Source organism: Barbus barbus (genome assembly GCF_936440315.1).
Source record: "Barbus barbus genome assembly, chromosome: 1".
In the NCBI taxonomy this organism is placed as follows: domain Eukaryota; kingdom Metazoa; phylum Chordata; class Actinopteri; order Cypriniformes; family Cyprinidae; genus Barbus; species Barbus barbus.
The window spans coordinates 16164223-16184450 of record NC_136729.1 but is presented as its reverse complement, the minus strand read 5'-3'; the positions used below and the strand labels follow the sequence as shown (position 1 = coordinate 16184450).

The 20228-nt window shown below is 36.6% G+C and overlaps 1 protein-coding gene across 1 annotated transcript in view; it reads right to left on the bottom strand.

Moving 5' to 3' along the window:
• LOC306848438 (ras-related protein R-Ras2-like) overlaps positions 1–14688 on the bottom strand; it is a 38676-nt gene extending 23988 nt beyond the window's left edge. The window contains exon 1 of the mRNA XM_079382985.1: positions 14335–14688. Coding sequence (XP_079239111.1) covers positions 14335–14436 — 102 coding nt within the window. The 5' untranslated portion in view covers positions 14437–14688. The remainder of the gene's footprint in view (positions 1–14334) is intronic.
• Positions 14689–20228: the final 5540 nt, after the last annotated feature.

Genomic DNA, 20228 nt, shown 5'->3' with positions numbered 1-20228 from the left:
TTTATTCATCAAATCCATCATTTTTGGGGTAAACTATTATGGGTAAACTATTATTTTAACTCTTCAATGCAATTCATTAAATCTTTTGACACATTTTATGGTCTTCGGTGAAAGTCGCAATTCATATTCATTAACATCCATAGAACAAACAGTGTGGGATGAGTACCACGCCAAAATCTAATACTCAGGGTGAGGAGCAACACTAATATTGATGCTTGCCTTAGCAAGCAGCACTAATTACCAGACCACTTCAGATTCCAGGAAGTACATGACACAAGCATACTACAGTCATTCAATGCTTGGAATGTGGAACGAGTCAGCCGTGTCAAAAACGACTATCAGCCAGGAGCGTGAGCGGGTTGAGAGCAGTCACCCTCTCGACCCCCATCTAATCAAACAGCCTTCTTTTATGGTTACTTCAGCTCGACGTTAACCACCCACACGGTCAGAATTCCACTGCCACTATGGCTTTCCAAGGACAAAAGAGGAATTTTCTGATTGAAAAAACCTTCACACAGCTTTCTGGCTACGTAATATTACAATATTTTGGAAGTTAAAAAGAGGCTTGTGAGTTGTTCTAGAAAGACTACCAGAATGAGATCTTTGCTTGGCAGCCTGACAGAAATACAGCACCATTACCGTTTTAGGCCAGCGGTCTCCCAACGCACAGAGAACAGAAATGCTATTAAAGCACCAGACTGCTGCTAATAAATAAGAGCTAATGGCACTACGCACCGACTGTCCTCAAGAGCCCTCCTGTTTGAGAAAGCGAGAAGAGAGCTGTACAATTCATCTCCAGACACCGTTTTAACACCCGGGGAGGCTGATACAGATCACATTAAATCAAAACGCTCCTCATTCTCAACAAACATTACTCTATTCTGACAGAGGAATTAGATCTTAATCCTGAAAGAATGTTTTGGTTGCTGAAGCTTAGAGGTTACCGCAACCGGAGCTATACGTGTGCAATCTGGGGACAGGTCCTGCAAAACAAAAAATATTAAATGTTTTGGTTGCTTATGCCAACATTTATCAGACCCACTTGACATGTGTCCTCTTAGGCCAAGTGGTTCTAGTAGGCCACATGCTCTCGGGTCGTGAAGCAGGCTGTGAGACACACGTCCTTCACCTGTTGAGGAGCTCTCCGGCCCCCTGCTTTCTATGCAACAGCTGCGCCGCTAATGAACTCAACTCGGCCGTCTAAACTGAACCTGTCTTGCTCACTGACAACTGGCCTGCCCCCGTGGACTGGACCCCAGGCACCAGCAGACTGAGAACATCTCCTGCAGTACAACGATACAGATTGGTTGGACTGGATCATGTGTGCTTGAATAAGTCTATTTTACAAAAAAAAAATATGAAAGGTTCTCCTTTATTGCTCTACAAAGGCCTTTAGCTGTTCATAGGAAATGGGATTATTAGAATCACTGAGCCTGGAAACCGTGGCATTGGATTACCGTCACAGTTTGAACTCTTAACAGTAAACAGCTAACAGAAAAACTCTACACCACAAAATAGGTTTCCATCCGCATATTTGGCATACTGCATAAATTTGATGGGTGGAAACACCAAAGTGCAATTCAAATTTCTGCAATGTGAATAAAAAGCATCTGCTCACTTGAGGTACAACGTGTTGGTCTAGCAAAATGGTATTCGCATTAACTACAGTGAAAACACATTTACTGAATAAATTCTTAACTGTGCATCAAAAAAGTTCAACATATCATGTCCCTGAGGAATTCACCAACAATTCGCTTAAGAGATCTGCCATTGATCATTCATTTGAAGAGTTTTGTCTACATGTTCTAAATTAAAATATGACTTAATTTCATCATCTTAAAGGAAGTAAAAATCTACAACTTATTTAAGACTATTATGATTTAATTATTTAAATTATTATGATCACTGAACTGCAATTAAAATTTCTAAATTGTGTATTTTCATAATAATTTTGTAGATAAAAGCTTGTTCGGTAAGAAGACATGCACATAAAGTGTGATGGAAACACATTTAGTGAATACATTTCTAGATGAGCATCAAGAAATTTGCAACTTTTTTCAACACGTCTAAATGAATAATTCATGAGATCTGCAATAAATTAATAGCAAATATGTACTTTGTCAAATATAATATAATATAATATTCATTTAAAATAAAATCTTGCTTCATTTATTAACATTAAAAGCAATATAAATGAATAATTTGTTACTTAATTTGATAAAAGAGGCCAGTGGTTACAACATCCATGCATCAATGTATTCGTATTCAAAGAGAAGAACTCTTCTGCCTTCTTACCAAAGGAAGACAATACTTCTAGCTTTAACTAAAAAAGCATTTAACAAAAAGCAACAAATATCTCAGATACAGTAATCATTTAATTGATAACCACCAACTTAAATATTTTTTTTATCAATTTAAGGTCTAATTTTAAAATGCAATGTAATGGAACTTCTTTTCAATACTTCTTTATTTGTAATTCACATCATAATGAAATGGATTATAAAGAATGAAAAATATGTCGGGTGGAGACTTGGTTCGATCCACTGGCAGATCTGAATGCAAGCTTGCAGTTGATTGTAATTAAGGGGCAGAGTTTATGTGGAAGAAATGTGTTTAGTGAAGTCTGGCATGTGTCACCAGAGAGAAGTCTGTAGTTTCTCTGTAATATATTAAAAAAAAAATGTATACATGAAAAATATAGATCAATAACATGGATTTACATAATAGGATGGATTTTCATTTCATGCTGACTTTAAATAGGATAGAAAAGTCTTCTTTGTAAGTTCGGATGGTGGTCTGCATGCTGTTCTACAGCTGGAGGTGATAATGGTGCATGCTAGGCTAGGGCTGAGGGGAGTGGGTGGCTTATACTGGGCTAGACCAGGAGCACAGGGTGAGGTATGCATGCATACTGAGGGCACATGAGGAATGCAGGGAAGGGGGGGCTGATTCGCTGGCCAGACTTCCGGGGGAAGGCGCCATGAGTTCAGTGACTCACAGAGCAGCTGAACTGTAACTTCATCAAAGCCCACTATAAAGCCACTGACCCCGTGGCACGTGCCTGTATGGAAAATCATCAAGGCAGGCAATGCCAAAAGGCTCAAATATTGCTCCGCAGCACAGAAATAAAGACCGAAAGAGAATGGGGGGGTTGAGCAACTGCAATTGTTTGGGAGTGTGATATCAGGTCAGCACTTTCATAATGTCCCTCCTGCGTGTGACTGTTCCACACTTGCTGCCACAATAAAGACTTGCATTGTTACCCACCCAGCTTCAGAGAGCAAATAACTTTTCGTCCAGCTTGCAAAAATAGACAACATTATTTACGCAGAACATTTTTTAAATGTTTCTGAAATTCTCACCAAGGCTGCAATTGAAAAAAATACAGTAAAAACAGTAATATTGTAAAATATAAAACAACTATTAAAATGTATTAAAATATATAATATTTTGTAATATTATTACAATTAAAAATAATAATTAATACATTTTAAAGCTGTGGTGATAAAGCTTTTCAGCAACCAATACTCCAGTTTCCAGTGTCACATGATCCTTCACAATCTTATGCTCAAGAAATCAATCCTCATTATTAATGTTGAAAACCGTAGCTCTGCTTAATATTTTTGTCCACATATTGTGATTCTTTGATTAATTGAAAGTTCAAAACCATTTATTTGAAACAGAAATATTTAGTAATATTATAAATGTCTTTGTCTCTTTTGATCAATTTAATTCCTTCTTGAATAAAAGAATAGGCTAGGGATGGGCATTTTGGGCAATTTCTTATTTCGATCATCGATAGGTTTAAAAAACGATTAATCGAGTAATCGGGGGCGGGCCGTGTGCGGGGGGCGGGGCATGACCGTAATGGAGATAATGAAAATATCTGAAGGCTGTTACGAAAATGAATGTTAAAAACAAAAATATGACATGAAAACAAGTCTATTAAAACACGTACATATGCAGCAATGTTATTAAAAAAGAAGCATCTAAAAAAGAATAGCTGCCTTAGGCGAAGCTGACTTTATGCCAATAAACTGAAACCCGTTCTGACGCTTCCTATGATATTAATCAGATAACTTAGATAAATAACATAAACGTAACATTACAACTTGTATCTACACAAAAGGATGCATATGCCAGTGAACTTTAAGTTACGCGCTATAGCGCGAGAGAGAGAGAGAGCGCTCCCGCCTTGATGCACTTTAAACAGCGCGCTGAAAAACGGGCAAGGACAGGATTTACTGTAGATTTCACATTCTATAAAGTTCTCATTATAATACTTATGTCATTAATGTTTATGGCAGATTTGTACAATATTTTCATCTACGTTATCAAGTGATTCCTAAAATTGCCTGCATGTTTTCAAAGCCATACGAAGTAAAAACATCACTGTTGCATTATTATAGGATCGGTATTTTTTAAAAAGAAACATCTAAAAGCAATATGACCATCTCAAATAACTCAGTCAATATTGGGCATTGCATTTGAGCATGAAACTAAATATTGGTAATATGCAGCGCATTCAGCTGCATGTAAATACATGTTAACATCCCAACGCAATCCTATTAGATTAATCAGATGTGTATAGCTAACCCAGACATCACTTGACTTCGAAGCCAAGCTTCTCTCTCTTCTCACGTCTATACTTAGAACCCCATGCTGTTGCAAGCTAAACAATCAGAGCTCAGGGTGCCGCCCAAAGTGCTGCTATAACCAATCAGAACCCCACCCCCCACCCCACAATCATCGTTTTCATAATCGATCATCGCTGTCACGGCCGAGTAATCGAGTACTCGATCACTGATGCACATCCCTGGTATAGGCCTACTTTTTCTTTTAAATAAAAAAAGTTGGACTACTAGACACAGCATCTAAAAACAGTGATCCTTATGCTGAAAAAAAGTTACACATAATGCAATTACCAATGATTGTGAGTCTGACTCATGCACACAGATCATTTCAATTGAAAAAATCGTGTAGACCGGACATCCTATGTGAACCCATAAGTGTACCGGAGACATACAGATATCCTTTCATGCAAAACTGACTGTCCTAATTTGAAGCAAAAATAACATGTTTACTGTTGAACAGACAGAACTCTGATTTAAAAAAACAAAACAAAAAACAGACTTGGTTCTAATTGAATTGCAGATATATCAGGGTTCCTCAAATCTTTCGCTGGAGGACCAATCTGCTGCAGAGTTTAGCTCAACCCTGATCAAACTCACCTACCTGTGATTTTCTAATGATCTTGAAGACTCTGCTAATGCATGCTCAGGTGTGTTTGATTAGGGTTAGAGCTAAACTCTGCAGGAATGATCCAGATTTGAGGATCCCTGAGATATATCAATAAGCAGATATTAAAGCAGATGTGAATATGTTTTGCAGATGCTCATCGGACTGCTTGACATGACCGATCTCCTATTATTCTCCTCGTTTATACCTAAAAAATTATTAGGCATATTAGAAATACAAACTTTTAATAGTCTCGTTGGAAGAAAACAAACATACATAGTATGTGTTAATTAACACAATTCCAAGAAAAGCAAGAGTATAGCATGCAAACTCAACAGACTGTATGTTTTTTACGCAATGGAAATGTTGTTTTTTTGTTTCTATAGAGTAGAAAAGGTGTGGTATAATTTTCAGAGCACAGCGTAAAGCAGACAAGGTGTGAGCCACGATTCAATCAATAGATGTTCATCCAGCAGTTAGCACAAGTAAACAGGATACCTCAGAAGAACACGAGCCACATAAAAGCCACAGACGTTAACGAAAGAGGCAGTATGCGAGCGAGAGATGTGTGTGGGCGCCACACAACAAACATCAGGCAAACACAGACGCACAGCCTACATACCCTCCCCCTCTCATGAAGAGTCACACTCCTCTACTTCAAACACAAACACGCTCAAAACACATGTAGCCAAAACTTACCATTTCTGCAAACTGCTACTCTAACCAGTGCAGAGCTGTGTTTTCAGTAGCGACGCAAATCGGAAAAGAGTGACTTAATTTAAATGAGGGCTGAAAAACATCCGAGAGGTATATTATTAGATGAGCCGGGCGTGGGTAACCTACAATAGACGGGCAAGTAAATGAGGTATGCCGTGTGCTCCATTTCTGATGATGAGGTGTAGTCTCCTGAGACACCGCAATGAATTGGCCTGTCGCTGTGCTTTATTAAAGAACCGGCTAAGTCAGCACAGCGGTGGATAAGCTACAGCTGGGAAGAAACGTAACCCCTCTAAGAAGTTTAAGCTTACAGCATCTGCCTAATGTGCTAGTTGGAATCAATGGATTTCTGCAAGGAGGTTCGCGTAGAGGCGTGTGGGCCTCCTTCTCGATTTATACAAATCAAAGGCCAGAGGTCAACTCATATATTCTTATGATTTATTTTTTTCCACTGAGGTCCACTTATTTAAAGGGGCCATCGAATGCCCATTTTCCACATGTTAGTGTAAAAAACACATTTTTTACCCTGTCAAAATCCTGTTTTTTAGTCCATGTTGCATTAAATGCTAATGAGCTCTGCTAACCCCGCCCCTCTCTTCCGTGGGGTGACGAGCAGATTGTAAACTTCAGCCGTGAAACTGGCTAACTAGCACATATTGATCCTTGAGAAATCATTTTGATGTGTTGACTGGCTGCTCAAGAAACATTTCTTAGTATTAGGGATGCACCGAATGTTCGGCAACCCTCTCCAACTAGCATAAACATTACATAGATAGGCCCACTTAGTTATTCACTAGAGAGCAGTGCATCTCCGGATAGCTTTCAATCTACTAAAATAAGTAATGGAACATAATAACTAAGAAATATAGTGAAATTGCCAATTAAATGCAAAAATCAGACATGCTATATATAAGCATGTTTTAAAAGAAGTGACTAGAGCACCATTTATAGCTTTGTTTTAGCTAACAACACGGAAACAAAATGGATTATCATACGCTGTTAACAATAAACAAAAAGCAGGAATTAATAATAAACAAAAGAGCAGCAAACTATGTTTGCTTAATCGAGAAGATCCTGCATAAAATCCTGGCCATAAGGGGTATCTTGCAACAAAAACCTAAATGTGAGCAATTAATAGGCCAACCAACAACCCGCAAAATGTCCTATCATTAGTGTGACACACTGACTAAGAAATGACATGGGGAAAAGAGAAAGAACATGTCACCGAATCGACCAATTTCCATAATGAGCTAATCAAAACTGTACTCACAAGACAAACAAAAACAGGCCCTTGCAAACTGACAATCTCAACTGTTAAACTGTTCTGTGATAAATGACAGTGTCTGCTTAAAACTGACATTATTTAGCTCGAACTGATTATTTGGCTTGAACTGACAGCTACTCTTGAGAGTATTAGATCAGACGAGAGGAAATTAACTGTGACTCAGCTCATAGATGCACGGAGTTTGTGGGATGCCAGTGATCAGAGCCAAAACTGTGTATCACTATATGAATAAATTAAATTAAATTCATGATTTATTATTACTGTGTGTTGCATGGTTAAGTCATGACTAAACTAATGATTACTTAGTGATTATGTGAGTGATAGGAGTTTGAGTACAGCTTGCAACACAATCCTATTTCCTCTGTCCTCTTTCCTATTGCTCTCTACTCTAGCTGTCTAGTAAAGAAGCAAAAAACAAAACATTAAATCATAAAACAAAACATGTTGCTGGACAAGTTTCTTTAGGGATTAAGAAAAAAGTTTGGGGATGGTACAATTTGTTAAGGTTTTTAAAGAAGCCTCTTACGCTCACCAAAATACAGAAAAAAAAAACAATTTAAAATAATACTTTTCTTTTTTTTAATATATTTTAAAATGTAATTTATTCCTGTAATATTGAAAACTGTTGTGCTGATTAATATTTGTGTGTAAACCCTAATAATTTTGTTCAGGTTTATTTAATGAATAGAAAGTTTAAAAGAACAGCATTTATCTACATTTGAAATCTTTTAGAACATTATGAATTATTGTTGAATAACAATATTAATTTCTTTAAAAAATAAAAAATAAATTGACCCCAAACCTTTTAATGGTAGTAGTTACAGGAAAGTACTTATAAAATGTGGAGGTCCTTCCTCTTCCTCCTACAATAGTACCATGTTTATCAGTACAGCAGCGTGAGAAATCAACAGGTGAGTCTGCAGGAAGAAAACAACATCTCTACTCTCACGTTACCTGCTTCAGACATCCTCCCACACAGTCTTTCACACATACAACTGTCAACCTCATTGTGAATATGTAATGATTTCTTTAAAGGTAAAGTTTACGTTTAAAAAAAATTCTATTAACTTTTTCCCCTCCACTAAAGATCTGTGGTTTGAGGTAAAATACACGTGCAAAAAAAGACCTTTACGTTCTCTGAATGCTCCATACAATCGGCTATTGCATGATCAGAACCAGCTGCAATACAAACTGTCTACCAGATTGTCAGAATACTGGAGTCTCTGCTTTCCCTCAGCACAGCATATATGTCTTGTTTGAAGCTAAAACACTCACATTCGCAAGCACCAATGTCTGACCATGCTGCAGTCGTAAGGAAACAGTGCTGCAGGGAGTCCGTTCTCCCAGAAATGAGAGCCAGCGATAAGAGCTAATATTAGCTAACAGGTGATCATGCCTTCAACAGCACCATGCTAGTGTACTCTGAGACCGCCTGAAGCGATAAAAAAGTCAGTGAGGCCTGCAATGATTTCATTTTCACACTTCTGCTAATGAGGAACAGCCGTTACTCACAAGAAGCTCGGCTGACAACTAACAATCTAGGAAAACCAAAGGCAAAAACAATGATTTTCTTGCAGCTTTAAATCACAGCACAAACTACATCAACTACACCTTTACCTAAAAGTTATAAATAAAAAACAAAAACTAAGCCTAGATATAATATTTAGTATTATTATTAATAATTAAATTATAATTCATTCATTTAATTAATATCTGACACAAAGTTAAAATAGTCAAAAATAATAACATAAATCATCTTTTACATTATATTATTAACATTCATTCTAACGCATAAAAGGTAATCTGCTACTATACATAATATCTGCACGAAACTCTATGAAAGGCCATACTTATACTGCACAGCTTGGGTTGCATCACAATGACGTCAACTAATCCATTTTGGTCTGAGTCACATGCCTGACTGGCGCTGATCATGGCCCATGCCATGACGTTGGTTGAGATCAACCAGTTTGCTTTTGTAGTGAAGTCATCCTTGTGGCACCGTGTGAAGCAGTCAAGCAAAGTAATGCATCATCTTCAACCAAATTTTGACAGCAATCATTTCAAAGCAATTATGTTTTCCGACAGCGTAACTAACAAAGAATGTCATGCATGCACCTAACATTCTGTCGCAAAGCGGTGTGAGTTAGGAGGCTGCACATACTTTCCCATACACATCCAGGAGGTCCTTAGAGACCGAACAGGAGTGGAGGGACTTCCTCTTTCAGAGACCGGATTCCGGCTTCTCCTTGATCATTAACCCAACAGGGCTCAGATGAAACCTCCCTGAGTAACACACATCTGAATGGGAAAGCCTGGACTGCACTTTTGTCACTGGCAAAAACTTCTAGACACACTCCAACAGGAAGGGTCTTGCATGGTTTTCTTTGGACTACTCTCGTTTTCACACATTTAGTACCAGTGGAAATCAGCACTATCCTCCTACATCCCTACCAGTGTTGGGCACGTTCCTTTAAAAAAGTAATTAGTTATAGTTACTAGTTACTTCTAACAAATAGTAACCGAGTTAGTAACTGAGTTACATCATTATAAAAGTAACTAGGCCTAATTACCATGTAGGGCTGCAACGATTAGTCGACATTATCGACAACGTCGACAACAGAAAATTGTCGACAAATATTTTTGTTGTCGAGTAGTCGTATGATCTCATGTGACCTAATGTTAGAGCCTGCAATACTGTGGTTTGACCAGACTGTAGTTCAGCCCTCCTGGATGCATTCAAGAGAAGAAAACACACAGCGCTTCAGAGAAAATGCATCCGAACTTGAGTGAATATGTTAATATATACTGTGCGCTTTCCTCTCAGTAACGAAATAAACACAACAAAAACTGACAGCAGTGTGAAAGCAGCAGTTAAAAATGCATCTGATTACAACGATGTGGATGTTTGCATGAGCCCTGCACATCATGTTTATTTATATAGCACTTTATGCAATAGATAGCCATAATTCAAGCATCTTTACGGTATTAAACATGAAAAACCAGAACCAGTGTTGCTTTCAGTTAGAATTACAACTTGATTTTTGATATAAAGCAGCTCTCCAGTGTGGAGCTAGCTAATGATCAAATATTTTTATTAATGGGAAAAAAATAGTTTCATTAAAGTGACAGTTTGGTTTACAGAGACCAAAGCTTGATCTAGCTAAGGACTGTTTTGATTATCATAAGGTATTTTAAAATATTATGTTGTGAATAAAATAGTTTATCCAAAGCGTCGTATCACTTACCTTTATTATGTTTCTTATCTATATGACTTACAAAAGGAGAAGTTAGGCAGAATGTGCAAGATGTGTCATTCAGTTTCTTTTTCATGTAGCTAATTAAATAGTGAGAGAGTGTCTGTCTGTCATCTCATTTTGTGTGCCAAATACATCTATTTGTATAATGAACTGGTAACGCTTTACAATAAGGTATCATTTATTAACATTAGTTAATGTATTAATTAACATGAATGAACAATGATCAATGCATTTATTACATTTAACTATTAATCTTTGTTAATGATTTTAAAAAAAGCATTAGTAAATGCTGAAATTAACTTTTAGATTAACAAATGCTGTAGAAGTATTGTTCATTCTTAGTCCATGTTAACTAATCTTAACTAATGAACCTTATTGTAAAGTGTTACCAATTAATTGTTTAATAATTTTTATTACATAATATGTTTTTCTAAAGCTGAAGTGACCTTTATTTATGTTAGAATATGTATAACTTAATATTTTAACTAATTGCAAAAGCTGAATAATCAAAGTCTACCGATTAATCAGTGAAATAATCGATGGTTAGTCGATTAATCGTTCTAATAATTGTTAGATTAATCGATTATTAAAATAATCGTTTGTTGCAGCCCAACTACCATGAAAAGTAACTATTGTGTTACTTTTAAAAAATATATTTGAATATGTCAAATAGCTTGGATGCCCCAAATATTAAATATATTAAATGAATTAAATGGACACTAAATAGAATAAATTACTAAACATTGTACATTAATCTAAACTATTTATCTACTGACACTTAGCATCAGTCAGTCAAGCATTATATGATATTATGATAATTTTGCATTATATGATGATAGAACTTTAGTAATTAGAATAACCAAGTATGAATGCATACAAGCATTCAGATGAACTGAAAAATAAAATTATAATAATATTATAATAAATGAAAGTGAAAGTGACATACTGCCAAGTATGGTCACCCATACTCAGAATTCGTGCTCTGCATTTAACCCATCCAAAGTGCACACACACAGCAGTGAACACACACACACACCGTGAACACACACTCGGAGCAGTGGGCAGCCATTTATGCTGTGGCGCCTGGGGAGCAGTTGGGGGTTCGGTGCCTTGCTCAAGGGCACCTCAGTCGTGGTATTGAGGGTGGAGAGAGCTCTGGACATTCACTCCCCCCACCTACAATCCCTGCCGGCCCGAGACTCGCACTCGCAACCCTTCGATTACGAGTCTGACTCTCTAACCATTAGGCCACAACTTCCCTTGTGGTGAATGATAAATGATAGTAACGCCGCATTTAATTGTCAGTAACGGTAACGCCGTTGTAACGGGGGAAACAGTAATTCGTTTGATTACTCGTTACTGAAAAAAACATATATTTATAACGCCGTTATTCCCATCAATGATCCCTACTAAACCCCATTTCAGATTAGTACAGTACACACACTTAAAAACTTTCACCGCATGCTGAAGTGTGTTAGGTTAATGTATAATTGTAGTCTGATTTTCATTACATCTGAAGGTGTTTTATTTAGTCCATTTGCTAGTAACAGATCATGATGTCAACAAATGTTGATTATTAAGCTCAAATGTGGCACTGCCAGCAGCAGCTAAGCATTAGTAAAAATCACAAGGGCTTAAGGTGATCGAGCATATTAATCCACTTTAATTCCTCTCTTGCTAATGCTTGCAAAAATATAGGCAAAGAAAGCAATATTTCAGCAAGTCTATGATCAAACTGGTTTATGGGGAGGAGACTGTGACTTATCTGGAATGATTGAAACGAACATACAACACTACTACAATAAAGAAAGCAGTTAAAGAGAAAACACCTGTTCTGATATTGATCTGCTGCTTTAAGCAGATCAGACCGATTTTCAATGAAAACATCTATTGTATTTCGCTGCTTTTAAATCCAACAAATATATTTTTAATATATAAGTTCACACTATAAATTAATTAGTTACTGACAAGCTTGTTGCACACTCACCCAAACATTTATCATTGGGTTTCTTCACCAAGATAAAATAGTTGGGCTTGAACGTATACCTAAAGATAAGAAATTCTGATTTCCTATTAAATGTTCATCACAAAAACAAATCTGCTTCCTCAGGCATGTGACTACATTTTCTTGAATTACACCCAAAATAGCTCATCGACGTGTTGCCAGTCGAGCCAAGTTATTTAACACACTGTTGCTCAGTAATCTGCTGTAATGTAGCTGCCTTGCTAAAAGTTCATTGGGACAAACTATGAGAGATGAGGCAACTTTACGAGAGACAGGTTTAGACCGTGTCTCAAAATTCTAGTCAGTTGTCTACCTAGACACCATTTTGGGGCATCACAGGCACATAGGTCACCTAAAATGTGAGTACTGGAACAAACAGACTACAAAACTAAATAAAAACAGTTAATGCATCACAGAATTATTTTTACATTTATACTTCTTTTTGTTTTTTTCTTGTGTAACATTACAACAGTGTCAAATACAAAAATCCCATTGACAAATTTAGCATTCACTTCAATGAATGAATGAACTGAGACAACAGGGTGGCTTCAAACCGATTTTCGGCTCCAACTATTGAGCTGTCACCACAGCCAGACAGAAAACCTTACATTTTTGTTGACCGCTTATGATATTCACAAAACAATCATGTTTCACATATCACATGAAAAGCAGTAGCCATTTTGTTTATCTTATGTTGCTTACATGACTTACTTAAACTTTAAGAAAACATCTAAAAATCCTAAACAATTTCTTTATTATTTTAACAATGGCGCTTGTATATCATAATTGAACAAACAAAAAAAATAAGCATAATTAATTTTTGAAAATATTAAAAGCACAACCTGTTCCTTCTACCAAGACAGCAGTAATATTTTAAATATATTTATATACTTACTTTCTTAAAGTTTAATAGATTTCTATCAGTACATGAGGTACTGATTAATGTAATTAACTGTCTGAGAATAATGTAATGTCATAGATAAAATAAAGCGAAATGATACATTTCTGTTATGAACATTTTATTTACCCTTTATGGTTAATTGTGATGTGTTTATGTTGCCATTTTGATAACTAAGCAGGTAAAGTTGCAATACAAGTTTTGTCCCATGTCTCAAGAATGAGTGTAACAATAACTGAACCTGTAACTGCAGTTTTTACTATAATAACCTGGTATTAACCACCTATTTTCTCAACAACTACAATGACATAATGATTCTGAAAACAACTTGTTACACTATAAATATAATTTTCATTAGCACAGATTTGGCAGAAGAAACAATATCTATAGCAACTATGGTATCCTGGCAGAAACATTTCTAAGGGACTAGTCAACTATCCAAAAGAAAAGGGGGAAAACTTGTGTCAATATTGTTTTACATACTGTTCCATAACTTTGTTATGCAGTCTTTAAATATATTCCTAGTCACTATATAGCCTTTGAAACTCCAAACAAACAGCTCAAGTATTTCAATCGCCTGCTATGGTTATTAATTTGGTGTAACTCAGTCTAATATGCAACAGTTTACGAAAGTGCCTATGAACTACATACAGCACTTTCGCTACAGAGTTTTAACTCTTACTAGATGCATTAACGCCTACATTTCTCCTGATATCTTTGTTTTTACGTTTAAGCAGTAATTTTCTTAAATAAAGGCGGGGAGTTAAAGTGACGCAGGCCTCGATCGGATTCCTGAACCCCCTTTTCCGCTTATGGGGTCCCCATTACTGTGAGCAAAATCCACCCATATCTCCTAAACAGCCTCACATCTTTTTTTTTTTTTTTTTAAAGGGCCGAAAAGCACATAAGATTCCGCCATCTATCCGCTTACCTGGATAAACTGGATGGTTAATGCTGATTTCCCGACGCCTCCACCTCCGACGACCACCAGGCGATATTTCTCCTGCACTGAGCCGTCCTTCCAGCCAGCCATCGGGGACACACTGCTGCTCTCGGTCCGCTGTCTAAACACACGCACACCGAGCCACTTTACTCTGTGACAGGCCTTCAGATGGAGAAATGTAGCGGAAAAACGCGATACGGTGTTTAGGCGATATGTGAACTCAGTGGTAATCCGTACGAGAGGAGAAAAGTACGACCACAGTCTGTGGGAAATGCATTCACTGCTGCCTCAGGTCCACACGCCCTCGTCTAAATCGCAACCAAGCACGGACTGCCTGCGCTTGCTGCAAGATGAGGGGAAGATAGGGCTAATCAGTCCAGCCAGTACACGCGGCAGGCGCTAGGTGGCGCCGCAGCTATTCCCGCCGGTATGTGTTGGTTTCAAACTCATCATCATGTGAATGTATCATTGATCTCAGTTACTAAATATCCGGTATTACGTCGTAAACGTTTAAGTCTGCCACTGACAAACCCATATTGTCCCACTCAGTGTCTGTGGTGGTCCTGGGCTATCCTATGGTCATTCACTGTTGAATGTCAGTCTGAAAAATACCCAAAACCCCTCTAAAACGAGCCAAGGCTGGGAGACCATTTAAGACCAGTTAAGACCAGCAAACCATTAGGCTGGTTTGCTAAATGTACATTTGAATCCTCTATCAGTGGTTCTCAACCAGGGAACTGGAGCGCGCCAGGGGGCTCGAGCACAAGTCCGAGGGTCTGCAAGATGGCTTAAAATAGTTACTTCAAAAATGCTACAAGATCTAATACCTCAAAATACCTCAACAACTGCCATTTTGCCATTATTTAAGAACCAGGGTTCCCACAAGTTTAGAAAAACTGGATTATATATGCAGGGATTTTAAAAGTGTGTATTTTTTTTTTGTTGTTTTTTTTTTTGTAGACTTTGAAAAGTTATGGAAATTAATAAAATAATAAATAGTCATGGACATTTCTATAGGCTAATAAATATACATTTTGTAATTATGTCAGTTATGTAAAATGTAAAATTGCTATTTATGAGTAAATAATAATAACAATAAAAACAAACTTAAAAATCTTGTTTTCATTCAATTCAGTTCAATAAAAATATTATTATTTAAATAAAATGTAAAAAGAAAATACATTTTTACCAATCATAGTTTCTGTACAGGAAAAAAGTTTGAAAACAAACACCTCTGTAATTACATCCTAAGTAAAAGAAACATAGTGGGTATTTAGATATTGTTTTGGACAATGGGGGTCTTGGAATTAAAAAGGTTAGAACCACTGCTCTAAACTGTCATTATACATGCAGTGCTCAGCACAAATGAGTACACCCTCTGCAGCTTAACAAATGCAGCAATTGCTTTTTACTTAGAAGACATATTAGTGTCATATTAGACACATCCAGCAAGTCTGCTTGATCAATTACCAAAAAAAAAAAAAAAGCATTTTAAAATTATTCAGGAAAATAAGATTTTCTTATCAAAGTGATAAAATGTTGTGTTGCAGAAATGAGTACACAAATGATTTACAAAATAAAACTAAATAAAAAAGAAATTCTGGTGTAAGTTAAAGGCCTTTTTTGATCAACAGGTGGGTGTGTTAAACCAAAACCATTAAAGAGGAGTAATTCTTGACAATTAAACGTGTTACATAGCCCACTGAATCATTCTCAGACTTAATAGTGTCAACAGTGGAATCACTTGGGAGAGAATTGTCAGGAGACTTGTTTCAAGTGGAATACCAAATCATTGTTTTAAGTGTGAAAATATATCAAAAGTAGAAACACAAAAACGTTGAGCTTGTGGCAAAATCCCTGATATAATCAGGCCTTCACTGTCAGCTGTCATTTTGATATGAGTAAGAAAAAGAGCAGTATATCAAGCTGGTAAAAGCTATAAATGTGGCAGTTTGGCTATTGAACTGTTGCCAAAGCACAAAAAACTCATTTAGTGTTTTCCAAGGCTCACAGTGAAGTTCGGTGGTGGTATAGCTCTTATATGACATGAGTAATTGCTGAAAATGTGAAGGAGTAGTTCTTTATCAGTGCTGTCATGAATTCACACTAAACTGAGTGATGTAATTAAAAAAAATTTAAAAGGATGATGCCACCCTCTCCTCGTTCCCTATATTGACGTGCTTTTTTTCAACATGACAATGAATATATACATTCTCCCAAGATGAAAATCCTTCAGAGGACAAGTATTTCACCCAGTTTCAACACTCTTGAGCACCTGTGGAGGATTCTGAAGAGATGAGTTGAGCAACACTCCCCAAGGCATTTAAGGAGGTCATCCTCCAGAAGTTAAACAGGACAGATGTGACAATTTGTCATGAACTTGTTCACTCAATCCCAAGAAAGTACTTAAAGTTTTGGAGGACATATGTTGAATTTAATCAAGGGTGTACTCATTTCTCAATTTAAACAAAACTGGCTAATTTACGTATTTTACAGATATTATATTTCTATTTTTATTAAGTATATGTTTAATACATTTAGATTTTGCCATCTTTCCATACATTGTATTATTAGTGATTATTAAGAAGAAAAAAAAAACTTTTGTATTTGTTCAGAGGGGGTGTACTGGGGGTGTTCACTGAGTACTGAGGTAATATTATTCATTGTAATGTTGAAAATGAAATGTATGATCTCACTATGTTTAATCTCTTTTATTGTATGGGTTGTTTGTCTCCTCTCCTAAAGGAGCTGTCAAGTACAATTTTAGATTGTGGAAAACCTCTGTAAAGGATTTTATCTGTCTACTGAAATCTGAAAAAGACAACCAACAGCACAGCACCTGTTTGTGTGACAAATATAACAATTAAGGCCCTTTTCCACCCACTTGAATGTGCGGGGTTTATAATGGAGCTGTTTATTTCCACAGCTGCAGAACAGTGACCAGACACTTACTTACTGAGGCTCAGTCTATCTTAACACAATGACCCATCCTAATAAACCCCCAACAGCCCTCTACATGTCATGACTTGGTATTCTGACCTCTGGAGGTCTTCACAAAGAGGGCCTGTGAATCAACAGATCAAGAATTCTTACAACATGAGGAAGCATCAGCTGTGAAATGTAAATCCTGTAAATACTATGCCACTGAACTCCAGAAATGTCATTGATACTGTGGTTTGTATACTCATTTTTGTTCACACACAATGGTTTGCATACTCTTTTTAGCAGTAGCTCGTACACAAACGTTCGGAGAGATATTATTTTGAGTAGCAGAATTAATCAATTCCCTTTGACTCCTTCACTCGCCCCAGAGGAATTTAAGGAATTTCAATTAACTCGTAATCTAGAACTCCAAGATACACATGGTCCCACTGCAGTCGCCGAGAGGAAAGCAACAACAGGAGTTCTTTCCACCTCCCATAGTCCTGGAAACCAAAAAGATAGTGAGTGTACATGTTGCATAAAACATCTGATTAATATTATTTTTCCAGCTCCTCTCAAGAAATGTCAGTTTTATCTATAATGAACCCTCTGAACACCCTCTATCCAGTGTAGCAGAGATAATCATATATTCTGCTTTTATTAGGAGTCTGTAATATAACATCTCTGGGTGATATCTGTTCACCTCACCAGCTTTTGCCAGCTTTACTTCTCTTATTTGAAATGACTTGTCCCTATACAAAACTGTTCAAATATCTCAGTAGTTTAATAGTTTTTAATGAAGTCTCTTATGCTCACCAAAGCTGCATTTATATGATCAAAACTACAGTAAAAACAGCAATATTGTGAAATATTATTAAAATGTTTTCTATTTGAATATATTTGAAAATGCAGTTTATATGAATTTTCAGCAGCATTACTCATGTTTTCAAGTCACATGATCAGAAATCAATATGCTGATTTGATGATCAAGAAATATATATATATATATTTTTTTATTATTATCAACAGTTGAACTGCTTTAACATTTTTGTGGAAACCATAACTTCGATTCATAAAGAGCTCATTTATTTTCAAATAGAAATCTTTTGTCATATTTTAATTGTCTTTACTGTCTCCTTTGATCAATTTAACGCATTCTTGGTCAGTAAAATAATTTATTTCTTCCAATAAATAAATCTTACTGACCCCAAACTGTTGAACATAGTGTACATTAAAGCAGTATCATACAACTAAGAGTGTGTTATGAGCATTTATCAGTACAGAGTGTGATTGTGTGCTTTTAGAGTTAATGAAATATCATGCAAAATGAAAATGAATACAAAATAACACAAGTACTATACTGTAAATCAAAGGAACAAAAACCTTTTAATGCAAAAGTCAAAACTCTGAGACCATGACTCACATCATGGAACAATTCTGTTATTACTTTACATGTATGATTAATAGTCACCAATCTAAACAGAAACTGTAGCTAGCTTCGTCATTTTGTGATTCACCACTCATTTAGTCACTAATTACAAAATGAGGCTAAGCAATCACTGCAGCATTTTCAAAGGGCTGATCAGTTTCAATGTTCTGAAATCCCCATGCAGAGTCAAGGTTTTTTTCTTCTGTTTTACAATCAAATAATAGTCTACATTTTACTGATGTGATGAACATGTTCAAATGTGTCTCATGAGAACTAAAGGAGCTGACAAGTTACAATATAGATCAAAGTCTCATTCTGAAATTGCTTTCTTGGAAAAAACCTGACGTGTAAAGATATGTCAAAGAAACCAATCAAGCTCCAGCTTTGTGTCACTGTTAGATGGAGAGTCTTGAGTGCTTTAATGAGTTTTGAATAACAGTATAGAATATAATGGTAATGTCTTCAGTTGTTGCACAATATTTTAAGTGAGGCCTTCATGACATATAATGTGAAAAACTTTATGAAAAGCTGATCCCCTCCAATTAATAGTGTTTGCTTAAAGGGTCATGATGCAATTTCAAGTTTGGAAAATAATGTGTTTTTTGAACTTTAAACCACATAAACACATTGCATTACACCAAATACACAAAATATTGTTCTTTTTAGCAAAGTCATATGACCACTTTAACTTTATTACCTCATTTCCCTGGCTGTCATTTGATTATATGTGGAACATTTATAGCAGTAAGTTTGAGAAACTCATAAAACTCCATTAACGTAATTTTTATGTAAGTAATGTTCCTCGTTATAAAAGCCTAATGAAATTAAATGCAGGACTTACATAAAGTCACATCAGCACTTTTCACATCCATCTCCAACACCCTACATGAAACTGGAAGCTACTTAAATCTAATGTATCATTTACATCAAAAACTGCTTCCACTGCACTTTAACAGACAATGACTGCTGACCAGGTATAAGTCAAGTCAAGTCAATATTATTTAAAGGACTCATCTGGTTCCTGTGGTCTTGTCCCGATGGCCGTCTTGGAGACAGGGTCTTCACTGGGGATCAGTCTCTGGGGCTCATCTAGGTGTCCTGGCTGTAGAAGTCATCTCTAGGTGCTGATCCACCTTTTGATCTGGATGCAGTCTGGATCTGGGTGGCTACGGTGACCTCAGAATAAGAAAGAAACAGACTAATATTAGCGTAGATGCCATTCTTATAACATGTAACAAGTACATCAGGTGTTTTGGGAAGTGTTCCCGGTTCCGGTTGACCTAATTAATGCAGCCTATCAATCCTTTAACCCTTTAAGACCGGCTGTGTCGTCGCCGACACACTAAACCAAGCTGTATTCACGTTACCGTAACTCTTGAACCGTTTGCACCATCACAATAATTCAAATTGCTCCTGACAGTAAACTACATGCGCTTTTCGGCAATATATTGCTTATTACGGTAATTTCTTGCGCTCCGTCGACAAATGATGACTGATTTCCGGGAGAGCGGGGAGGGAGAATTTGAATGGA